A 13,306-nucleotide genomic window follows, 5' to 3' on the forward strand; every position below is an offset into this window, starting at 1 on the left:
TTGCCACAAAAGGAGGGTCTCGATATTATGTCTCTTTTATTGATGATCATACTCGTTATTGTTGGGTTTATTTAATGAAACATCGTTCTGAATTCTTTGAGATATATACAGCTTTTCGAGCTCTTATCAAAACTCAACATTCTGCCATGATTAAATGCTTTAGGTGTGATTTGGGTGGGGAATACACCTCTAATAAATTTTGCCAATTGCTTGCCTTAGATGGAACCATCCACCAAACTTCATGTACAGATACTCCTGAGCAAAATGGTGTTGCTGAAAGAAAACATAGGCATATTATCGAAACTGCTCGTTCTCTCTTGTTGTCTGCTTTTGTTCCTAGTGAGTTTTGGGGAGAAGTTGTTCTTACTGCAGTAAGTTTGATTAATACAATTTCATCTTCTCATAGTTCGGGTCTATCTCCTTTTGAAAAGTTATATGGGTATGTTCCTGATTATTCCTCATTTAGAGTCTTTGGTTGTACTTGTTTTGTTCTTCGTCCTCATGCAGAATGCAATAAGTTATCCTCTCGATCCGCTATTTGTGTCTTTTTGGGTTATGGTAAAGGTAAAAAGGGGTATCGTTGTTTTGATCCAATAACTCAGAAACTTTATATGTCTCGTCATGTTGTCTTTCTTGAGCACATACCTTTCTTTTCTATTTCATCAACTACTCATAACATGACTAAATCTGATATTATTCATATAGATCCCTTTTCTGAGGATTCTGGTAATGATACTTCTCTCCATATTCGATCAATTTATACTCATAACTCTACAGGTACTGGTACTTTACTCTCTGGCACACCTGAAGCTCCATTCTCATCTACAGCCCCTCAAACTTTATATGAGATTATGGATCCACCTCCACGTCAGTCCATCCGTATTCGTAAGTCCACAAAACTACCAGATTTTGCTTATTCTTGTTATTCTTCATCATTTACTTCTTTTTTAGCTTCTATTCATTGTCTCTTTGAGCCTTCTTCCTATAAAGAGGCAATTCTTGATCCATTTTGGTAGCAAGCTATGGATGAGGAATTTTCTGTTTTGCATAAGACAAATACTTGGGATCTGGTTCCTTTACCTCCTGGTAAGAGTGTTGTTGGTTGTCGTTGGGTGTATAAGATTAAAACTAATTATGATGGGTCTATTAAGCGATACAAAGCTAGGCTGGTTGCAAAAAGATATTCTCAACAGTATGGTATGGATTATGAGGAGACATTTACCCTGATTGCAAAAATGACTACTATTCATACTCTTATTGTTGTAGCTTCGATTCGTTAGTGGCATATTTCTCAGCTTGATGTTAAAAATGCCTTCTTGAATGGAGATCTTCAAAAAGAAGTTTACATGGCACCCCCTCCTGGTATTTCATATGACTCTAGATATGTTTGTAAGCTTAAGAAAGCATTATATGGTCTCAAACAAGCACCTTGTGCTTGGTTTGAGAAATTCTCTATTGTAATCTCATCTCTTGGCTTTGTTCCTAGCAGTCATGATTCTGCTCCTTTTATTAAGTGCACTGATGCAGGTCGTATCATTCTGTCTTTATATGTTGATGATATGATTATTACTGGTGGTGATATTGATGGTATTTCAGTTTTGAAGACAGAGTTGACTAGACAATTTGAAATGAAGGATTTGGGTTATCTTCGATATTTCTTGGGTATTGAGGTAGCATACTCACCTAGAGGTTACCTTCTTTCTCAATCGAAATATGTTGCAGATATTCTTCAGCGGGCTAGACTTACTGATAACAAGACTGTAGATACTCCCATTAAGGTTAACGCAAGGTACTCTTCTTCTGATGGTTTACCTTTGATAGATCCCACTTTATACCGCACTATTGTTGGGAGTTTGGTATATCTCACCATTACTCGTCCAGATATTGCATATGATGTTCATGTTGTTAGTTAGTTTGTTGCTTCTCCTACTACTGTTCACTGGGCAGTTGTTCTTCGTATTTTGTGATATCTTCGAGGTACAGTTTTTCAGAGTCTTTTACTTTCATCCACCTCTTCCTTGGAGTTGCGTGCATACTCTGATGCTGATCATGGTAGTGATCCCACAGATCGCAAGTCTGTTACCGGGTTTTGTATCTTTTTAGGTGATTCTCTTATTTCTTGGAAAAGCAAGAAACAATCTATTATTTCTCAATCATCCACCGAAGCAGAATATCGTGCCATGACATCTACTACCAAAGAGATTGTTTGGTTACGTTGGTTACTTGCTGATATGGGAGTTTCCTTTTCTCATCCTACTCCTATGTATTGTGACAACCAGAATTCTATTCAGATTGCTCACAACTCGATTTTTCATGAGATTGATTGTCATCTTACTCGTCATCATCTCAAGCGTGGCACCATTGCTTTACCTTTTGTTCCTTCTTCCTTACAAATTGCAAATTTCTTCACCAAGGCACATTCCATCTCTCATTTTTGTTTTCTAGTTGGCAAACTCTCGATACTTGTAGCTGTCGCATCGTGAGTTTGAGGGGAGATGTTAAATAATATTTATGTAGTCTTATTTATTAAGAGTAGAATAATACTTTTAGTTTAATCTATATATACTTTATTTGTATTTAGGTTAAGGTTAAGCATTTATAATATACAAATTATTCAGAATTCTAACCTCCTTTTTGTGTTTGATCTTAATTATTTTAACAGATACTTCCTTGTTTTTTAATCATATTTCCATGTAAAAGAAAAATTCTCAAAATCATTATTTATCAAAATAACTCATTTTATTCTTTTTTTTCATAATTATTAATTAACCTACTAAGAAATGCTATTAAAAATCAAACTAATCACAACTAAGTTTGTCCATATGAAAATAAATTTTGATATATTATTTTGTAATAATTATATTGTAGGTGCATTTATGATAATATAATGGTGTTTTATATTTAAAAATTCATGAAAATATCTTATTTTTATTATTTTTATTATTTTTTAATATAAATATATTTTTAAAGAATTATGAAAAATAAAAATTACCGCTCCGAAGGGAGCGATAATATGTAGAGGTAGAGCCCACGGGAGAAAGGTAGCGTTTTCGGCGTTTTGTTGGCGAGCATGAAAGGAATAGTGAAATTATTATATGTATAGGTAGAGCCCACGGAAGGAGGTTTGAATAATGTGAGCGTGGGGGGGCCCAGAGGGGAAGGGCAAGTTGATGATGTTCGAGTGGGATCTGCAGAGAGGGACTTTAGGGTTAGCTGGCATGCCCTTTCCTATCCTCGAGTTATGGACAGAAAGGAGAGGGGGGAGTGTTAGCATGTATGTGTTCGGAGAGACTATTGTAATGAAATGAAACCGTGTGGCCGTTGGATTAGACCTTGGAGCATGTTGGAGAGTCTCGTGATTCCAAGGGAGGTAAAAATAAATGGTCCGAGTAAAGGTACTTTCCCTTTGTTTAAGTTACAAATGACTAGTATTTCAGAAACTAACGTTCGGGATTGTTTTGGTAGTATGTTTTTTTAAATAATATTAAAATAGATTTTTTTATTTTTAATATTAATACATTAAAAAAATCAGAAAATATTAAAAATATAAATTTGATCTTTTCAAATAAAAAACACTAAAAAAAACCTCTCAAATAGTGAAATTGAGGGGATTGATTAAATTCGAAGGAAAATAAATGGCATGCCCTCCTTGCAGTTGTAGATCTCCAAATAACTTATAAGAAGTGAGAACATCAAGTGATTCTAGCAATGCAAGTAAGGTTCTGATCTAGTGGTGGGAGGGATTTGTCTTTTTCTTTCGCACTTGGATTTGAATCTCACTATCTGTCATTCCCGCGGTGCCTTACCTGCTCACTGGGCTTGCAGGATGTTTAATAAACCGTGGAGATTAGTCGTGATGCGTGTAAGCTGGCCGGACACCCCACGTAAATAAAAAAAAATATAAAATACTCCATGTGGGTTGTGGAGGTTCAAGTGAATCCTCTCTCCTCACGTTACGATTCTGCTACCTGGACTTCGATGGGATGGATGCAAGCACATTTCGGACTGAATCTCGAATATCTTTTTTTTCTCCAAAGCACTTCATGTGTGCGTAGCATGATATCTCGGTATCCTTTAAGCGTACAGCATGTTGGATTTTAAAAAACCAGTTAAAATCAAAGTCAAAGGTAAAAAAAAACCAAACCAGAAGATGAATTCATTATCTAACTAAACCAGTTAAAATCTAATTTTTTAAAAAAAAACCATCATTTTAATTTTTTATAACAATATTATTTAATTTAACCTGTTAAGCTAGATTAGACCATTACAGCCCAGTTTAATAGCTTTGATTTGCATACTCGTTCTGGCCTTAAAAGGTGTAAAGAAGAAAGGCCTTCCGAATTTAACAGAGACTGAATTGAGGGAACAAAACAAAAATAAAGGTAGCGACCAATACTGTATTGTGTTAAAGCAGTATACAAGAAAAATATATATATTTGCATCACTTTCCCCAAAATCATTATGTAAGTCAGTAATTTAAGCTCCAAATGAAAGTAAGAAATTGACAAGTCCGATCGGTGCCTAGTTTGAATAAGGGATAATGATATTTACTGCTCCAGCATTTTTGTACATGAGATTATGCTCGTTCTGGAACTTCCTTGAACAAAGTTAGCCACCTCCTGACTTGAGAGTGTTACTCAGCCTGCAAAAGTTGATTTCCGCTTAGGTATTTATGTTAAGTAATTACAAGGCACCAAACTCCAGTCCCATAGAGAATGTAATCGCATATACAATGGCACTATAGAGAGCGGTAACCAAGTTATGGATATTGTGTGAAAGCATGTAAAAGTGTGCTTTCGACCCCCATGAGACCTGAAGAGATAAGATTTTGAATCCACACTAACATTGTTTATGAAACGAAAATCTTAAAGGTTTCGAGATGTGAAGGGTGAAGAACAACATGTGATGTTGGTCCCACGCATGCAAGTCCTGGGAAGGATAAATTGGTTATGGTCCTAGCCTTCACTAAAGATTAAATATGCTCCTACCTAATGAGATTCACAACAGAACATGTGATTCACAAAGAACATGTGACAAAACAATTGCTATCTACCAAGCATGAAAACTCTATGAACCAAACCAATCTTTTGTTTCATTTCCAAACCAATCACTACAAAATCAATCAAAATATGCATTATCAATTAGACTTGACTAGGATGAGAAAGAAACATGGTCTTGGTAAAATGGGGTTTTCTTTTCAGGATAAAAAATAAAATAGACTGTGATGCAGGACAGCCTAGGGACTGTTCTGAATCTGACTTTTTTGAGACTGTTAGAACATTATTACTATTGATTTGTGATAGAATACGAAGGAGGATGTGGATAGATTCTAGGAGTCACACCTAGGGTTCTTAAGAGTCCCACCTAGGAGGAGATCAAGTCACACAATCAAAGCAAAATGGCCGGAAATTATTTGATATTATTGCATCCTAAAATATTGAAAGACTACATTCCTATTTATAGAGTTTTGGATGTCCAAATCCAACAAGGACAGGGATTCCTAAATCTCCAACATCACTATTCGTATATAGAATAGGAAAACCTAATAACTTTAGCACTAATAAAATACTAAACAGAAATAAAATACTATAATTTCCAGCATATCTGAAAATTACTAAAATACCCTCACGAATTACTCAAGTCCCCAACTAAGTTTCCATCATTAGCCACATGCCAAATAAATGCGTGAGCATTGGAATCATTCTTAGATCGCCTTCTAAAGGCCTTTGGGGGGATGCTGCCAGCATGCCCCATCAGTTTGCCACTTTATAATATTAACCACACTACATCAAGGTGATACCATATACGATAAACCAGCACATAATCCTTTGAATGTGAGGATACATGCACGTCCAGTAATTTATGATAAGAATGCTTACCAGTCCAAACCCTCAAAGAGGCCTTCACCCTTTGTGGCACAAGCTTTGAAGATGGCCCATTGGCGACTTTTTATTTTGTGCAATTCCAATGCCTCAGTCACAGCAGCATCATCAAGTGCACCAGGGAGATCCTGTTAATATAAAGCAGTGGTTGTAACATGTTATAAGAAACCACAGTAGTTGGTGACAGATTTTTTTCCCCATTGAATGGAGAAGTTATATTGAAAACTTTTGGCTTGTATTGTATAAACAAATCTGAGAGGATAAAGAAGCCTACTTTGGGATGATCAAACCAATCAATTATCTACCCCCACATAACTATAGGAACTACCAAAATTTATCAAAATTGTGGATGATAAAGAAAATAGTCTTCACCTGCTTGTTTGCAAAAATGAGGACAGCTGCACCTTTCAACTCTTCCTCCTGCACAAGGGTCCAATTTCATAAATTAGAGTTCTTAGATGCCATAAGAGCTAATGAAAATTGGTCTGTTTTCCAATAGAGGTAAGCATGATAAACACGTCCCTATTTACATGAGAAACAAGCCTGTTCAGAATATAAAAGAGCTGACAAACAAACGGATATTTCTTTTATTTTCTTTTCTTCTCACTCTCTAGCTTTTAATTTTTGTGAAGAAATTATTAAACCTGATTGATAGCAACCAATAATCCCAACAACTCGCTATCCCATAAATTGCACTCCCCTTTTCACATGGCAGACCATATAAAACTGAAACCCCTATTTGTTGTCCAGATATGTTGAATATTATTAGAAACATAACCTACTTAACTCCACAGCCTCGTACTAATGATTGTTATCTTTAGTATATCACATTAATAATCACCAAATTTATGAAATAAATACAAGTACAAATCAAGGGACTAAATCTGCTGCCTTTTGCTTGTTATCTTTTCCCATTCCCCAAGCAATCAAAAGTCAACATCTACGTTGAAATTGAAGTAGGCAACCTAGACCAATGGCTATAGCTGGGAGAATGTGAGCAAACATTACCAAGTAAGCTAGCATTTAAATCTGTCGAAGTAAAAAAAAGCAAGACAAAATTGTAACAGCATCCTTGAATTCTACAAGCTAATAATAAAACAGATACTCTGTAAGTACCTCCAAAATTGAATGAAATTCTTCTTTGGCTATTCCAATTCTTTCCGTGTCACTTGAATCTACCACATAAATTACAGCTTGAGTATTTGGGAAATAACACCTCCAATATGGCCTGAAATAAACAAATAAATTCATTCATAGGGAAGGGATGAGGGAATAACAGACTACTGCATGCCAAATATCTACCACCAAGGAATCAGAATAGACACACACAAACAACTCGAGAGAACTAAGGATACGTTCATGAAGGATTTTAAGATCATTGAAATTTAGTTGATAGCTTTTCTGTAATTGTGCTCCTTAACAACACATATATTCTTTATGTAATACGAAAACTAAATGCACAAACATTCCTACTAAGGACACCGATCGACAGCAAAGGTGACAAACAATTTCTACACAATGTATATTAAATTTTCTTCAAAGAAGGGAGAAAAGTTACCTGATACTTGTTTGTCCACCTGTATCACCAAACCACAAAGCAATTTAATTTACATTGATTTCATAAACTTAAACAGCATAAAAAATATACTAGAAAATTACTATAGAAAACCTCCTTGATATCATTAACCCAAAGGCAACAAAATTAGAACCGAACAGCCATTTCACACATCCTTACAGTTCAAGATCCACACTCTAAGACCCTTTTAAAAAAACCGTAAACATCTGGTGTGAAACAAAAATTGCTAAACAAGTTAATCACAATCAAACCCGCCTAACTTGACCCCTCAACTCAATCACTTACCACACGTTAGCTGTCAGTATCTCTTCATTACATAGTAAAACCAATTCTAAAACTATATTGCTTCTTAGAATAAAATCAATTACTTACCTAAATCCCACACTTGGAACTTAATGTTGTTATACTGTACAGTTTCCACATTGAACCCAATTGCTACACCACATTTAAAAAAAAAAATATCAAATTTCCATCAGATTAGCCGTAACAAAATAATAGGGAAAATCATAGCAGAAAAATTAATTCCCAACTCAAAAAAATAAAAGGAGAAGAAGAAGACGACGAAGCTCACTTGGGATCGTGGAGACTACCTCTCCCATTTGAAGCCGATCTAAATCAGAACATAAAAGGGAAAAACATCAAAACATCAAGAATAAGTAGAGGTAGAAAAAACCCACAAAAAATAGCAGAAAAAAAGAAGGGGGTGTTACAAAGAATGGTGGTTTTGCCAGCATTGTCGAGACCGAGGACTAGGATTCGAGCTTCTTGATTACCAAATAAAGAAGAGAACATTCTACTAAACAAAAGACCCATTTCTCTTTTCGCTGTCGTGTTTTCTTATCTTCTTTCACAGTTCTTTCGACAATTTCTTTGTACGTATCACGAATTCAATCAGCTTCGCAGGTTCTTTCTTGTTCATAAGTGCTGGCTGCTGAAGCTACTGTCTTTCTTTCTTTCTTTTTGTAAGCTGGCCAAAAAAGAAACTACCTTTTAGTTTACTGGCCCAAACCATAGAGAGCTGTGGGCTATGAAGGTGTGGCTTCTAGCAGGCCAGATGGGCTAGAGATCAAGGATTGTTTGTAAGCGAGATTGATATGAATAGCAGCCATTAAACTTTACCCGTTGACCCCAAAAACTCATATTTCAAATTAAATAAAAAAACAATTGATTTAATAAAATATTCGCAAAATATTTAAATTTTTAATAATTTATTTGAATCAGTTAAACCCAATAAAATATATTATTTTAACAGGCTTGAATTAATATGATAATTTATGAGTTAATTTGATAACTTAAAAGCTTAAATTATTTTTAAAATTAGTTTCAACTAAGTTTTATAAATACCTATAATACAAATACGTGTTTTAAATTAGTTTTTAATGCAAAAAATTTATGTTTTTTTTCCTAGAATTGATGGGATTGTTTGTTTATGAAATTATTTTTTCACAAGTGAGTAGTTTGTTTGATTGAATGCAAATAAACAAACTATGTTTGACAATTAATTGTGTATATCCAAAGTTTTTTTTAGTTAATAAATATAATTATTCTCATGATAATTTTTAATTTAAATGTATAGTAAGATTAAAATTTTATAATTAAACTATCACAAATATAAAATACCAAGGTGACTATGATTTCATTTTTTCTTTGAATATGTATAAACTTGGTGTATTTTTTAATAAAAAAAATATCTATTTTCAACAAATAAACATATTTTTCAACTTTTTTGATGAAATAAAATAGAAAATAAAATTGAAGATGCAAAAGGAAAATGATTTATTGAATATACCTACAATATTCTCTTTCTAACAAATAGATGAAATATTTATACTCCAATTTCATGCATAAACTTTTTATTTATTAGTTTTTTATCAGAACAATGACACATGATGCGAGAGATGAAAAGACGTCCGTGACTTTACATCATCCATATCCATGCATCATAAATGTCCACGCTCCACCTACTAGATAAATTGGGATTTTTTGCATAACTTCACGTTGATGTAAAATCTTAAAATATAAACAGTGAAGCTCCATATAAAATCTTAAATAGTAAAGTTTTTTTAAAAAAAAAAATTCATCCTTTTTTTTGGCTTTATTTTCCTTTTAATTTCATTTTTTTAGTCATTTTGAACCAATAAAATTAATTTAATTATATCAGTAAAACTTTAACTTAGTTTAATTTTAAACTCGGTCGGGATAAAAAGTTGGATCAAAATTTTTTTTTTTGTCAATTTTATTATTTATTTGTAATTTTAACTATATTTTTTTTATTTTTAATCGATTATGTTGATTAGATCATATTGAGATAACTCTTATACAATTTAAATTTAAATTTTAATTAGACAAGAAGCTGAATCAGATTTTAAGATTAATCTAGTAAGATAAATTTAATAACAATACTAAATAATTTTTTATAATCTATATATTTTTTTTTATCATATTCAATTGTTTTTATCTAATCCCATTACAGTATATATGCTGTAAACTAATTAAGTAAAATACTAAATCGCACAAGTTTTTCACTGTAGCCCATCCATAATGAATTATGTCTATAACTATAATGGAATTATCCATTTACCCTTTATCTTTTCATTTTAAAAACTTTACCTGAGAGGTAAAATGATTTTTACATACTAATAATTTATCATTCTTGATTTATTTAAGAGTAGCATCATTTTTCATAGTTACCATATTGTCTTTAAAAAGTTAACAATCAAAACCTTTAGTTTAGAGATTGTATTATAATTTCAATTTTATTATGAACAATTGAATTATATAAATATACTTGTTATGCAAAATTGTTAGCATTGTCTTTGAAGGTTTAATTGCCATTACCTGCTGGTTGTTTTCGTTATTGTTATTTAGTCTTACAAATATTTTTGTTTTTTTATATAATTTTATTAATAGTCAAATTATTTTATTACTCTAGTCATTCAAATTTTTTAGTCGTGGCTTCAAGGATTTGGTTGCAATTTCATAAAGGTTTTTTTTTGTTATTATTATTTAGTTATAGGGGTATTTTTGGTTTTATGCACATAATCAACAATAATGGTTATCAAGCTTCTACCATATCATCATCTTTGCGTTTTTTTCTTTTAAGTGGTGCATGTATAGTAATGAGGTTTTATTTGATACCAATTGACTTTTCTTTTTTTGTTTCTCTTTCTTCCTCGAATTTAATGTTGTTCAAGCAAAAAATTATAGTGGATTTTTAATATTATTTTTCTTTTGATTTAATTATTATTTTTTATTTCTATTATTTTATTTATATTGATTGTTTGTAATTGGATTTTATTTTTGATTTCATCCTGGTTGTTTGATTTTGTTAGTCCTTTTCTTCATCAAATGTTATCCTCAATATTTTTTTTTTCAATTACATGCTTGATTTTTCTTTAATTCTATCCTTGAGAATTTCTTTTCATTGATTTTTTATGTCAAATTTGTGCCAATTATTTTAATTATTATATTTTTAATTATTTTTATATTTTTTTTTTCAATTTCATCCCTAAATATTTAATTTCATTTAAATTTTCCTTTGACATTTAATTTTAGTTGATTTTTATGTTAAATTTAGTTCTAATTTTTTCAATTGTTATTTGTCTTGTTTTGCATTTTTTATTGATTTTTCCTTCAATTTTATCTCTCAATATTTGTTTGGTCTATCACATTGACAAGTGTTTGTTCGTTGTATTTTTCTAATGTGTTTGGATTTTTATAATATTTTTTAGGGTGTGAGTTTATTCAGTCATTGAGGTTTTTATTTATCATTTAAGTCATGAGTTTTTTTTTATGATGGATCTATTTTTTATTTATTTAAATAAAAAATTTTAGTAAATATAATTGGATAAATATCTCATCTTTACAATTTTTTTTACTAGTTATTTTTTATAATTTTTTTTATTAACATAAATAGTTATCAATTTATTTAGTTAGATGATGCATAGGCTTTTCAAATAACACTTTTAATTTTCCATGTAAAAAAACACATTGGAGCAACTTATATACCCAACACTTGTTTAAAAAACAATTATAACTTGCATGTCAAATTCATGATTTTAGTTTTTCTTTACATTTTTTTTGAAAAAAATATTATTTTTTTATTCTTTACACTTGGTCTATTTATACCATTTTTTTTGTTTATTTTTTTAATTTTTTTTGTAATTTTTGTATTTTTTTTTATTTTCACCTTTTCTTTTTGGAAATTTATTCTACATAAACTAAGAAAATGATGTTTTACTATAGCAATTGGAATATTGTTTTATTTTTTTAACTATGTGAAGAATTAGTTTAAGATCTTACATATTTTTATTATATGTAAGAGTTGACTTTGTGATTTATAGTTGTATTTTTTACCTGATATAAAAAAACACGTTAGTAGCACATATATATTAATTCTTCTGTTTTGAAAAAAAAATTATTCAATCTACAGCTAAACGAGTTGAAGAAATACATTAATATTTTATTTTTTGTATTTATCGATACAAATAATTCTTTTAGGCCTTTTGATTTATAATTAAATTTTACAAAATTTAAAAAACTTATATATTTATTTTTTGGTTAAAAAAATCTTTATCTGATCACCAACAAGTCCCGAGTCTCAAGTCATGTAACTATTATATTCAAAAACTTGTTGAATTCAAGCAAGGAAGGAAGAACTTTGAACAAGCAAAGATCCAAATTTGACAAAAACACACCACCCAAATGAAGGAACTTCCAATTTACTTTGCTTCTCACCTTCTCTTTACTTGATCAGCAAGTGATGTCCTGCAATAATGGGCTTGGCTTGTAGATGTAGATTATCAAGATTTCTTGCCCATTGCAGGGGAATAATGATAATAATAATAATAAGGAAAAAGGTGTCCATTAAATATTAATATTGTTTTAAAAAATGAAAGCTGGGGAGCATTTGTTAACAAAAGCGGCTTCGCATCTCCGCGCGCAGACAACCTGCTGCTAAAGCTTGCACGTTGCTTTCAACTGAGCACGGTCCAGTGAGAGTACACGACGTGTCCTCATATTCCGAAGAAAGCAACCGAAGGCAAAGCCTGCTCTCTCTCAACTTTCTCGTGTCCTCTTGAGCCTTCCCTACCCTACTCTATTTTATTTTTTAAAATATTTTTTATTTAATATATATTAAAAATAATATATTTTTATTTTTTAAAAATTATTTTTAATATTAAAAATCAAAATAATATAAAAATATCAATAAATATTAATTTAAAATTCTTTTAAAACACAAAAATAAATAACATTTTTATGTTGGAAAATTGAAAATAAATCACCTGTCATATAATTTTTTCTTAATTTTTTTATTTTTTTAAATTTGTTTTTCAAATAGGTAAATGTTTTCAAGTTTATTTCTATGTTTCAATTCTTGTTATTAAAAAAATTTAATTTTAATTTTATTTATTTTGTTTCAAATAATATTTTTAAATTATTTTGATATGTTGATATTAAAAATAATTTTTTTAAAATAAAAATTATTATTTTAATAAATTTTAAAAAATATTTTAAAAAACAATCAGTATTATACACTTAATCACCCTTAAAACCTCAATTGTAAAGGTAAATTAGTTCATGTCATTGGATTTATTATACGGATTAATGACATAAAATTAATCTCTATACTGGATAAAGAATATTAAAACAGGAGTCATTTAGTAGGTGTATGATTTTTGTTTTAGAACAAAAAAAAAAAGAAGTAAGCTAGACTAAGAAGATCATGTTTTCTTATCATTCATGAAAAAATATTTTAAAATTATTTTTATATCTTCAACTCCACAAAACATCAACTAAAGATAATGGAAAGATGGACTTAATTTGCATAAAAATCGAAGAAAAATAG

General features: G+C 30.7%; 1 protein-coding gene across 1 annotated transcript; it reads right to left on the minus strand.

Moving 5' to 3' along the window:
- Positions 1-4,319: 4,319 nt before the first annotated feature.
- Positions 4,320-8,416, minus strand: LOC105140002 (ADP-ribosylation factor 1). The gene is made up of 8 exons (XM_011046657.1): positions 8,169-8,416; positions 8,030-8,068; positions 7,831-7,893; positions 7,441-7,459; positions 6,999-7,110; positions 6,255-6,302; positions 5,880-6,010; positions 4,320-4,642 (listed from the first exon to the last, which is right to left on the minus strand). The coding sequence occupies exons 1-8, from the start codon at positions 8,269-8,271 to the stop codon at positions 4,609-4,611; spliced, it is 549 nt and encodes a 182-aa protein (XP_011044959.1). The 5' UTR covers positions 8,272-8,416; the 3' UTR covers positions 4,320-4,608.
- Positions 8,417-13,306: the final 4,890 nt, after the last annotated feature.

The sequence above is a fragment of the Populus euphratica genome, unplaced genomic scaffold, assembly GCF_000495115.2.
Source record: "Populus euphratica unplaced genomic scaffold, PopEup_1.0 scaffold100.1, whole genome shotgun sequence".
NCBI classification, from domain to species: Eukaryota; Viridiplantae; Streptophyta; class Magnoliopsida; order Malpighiales; family Salicaceae; genus Populus; species Populus euphratica.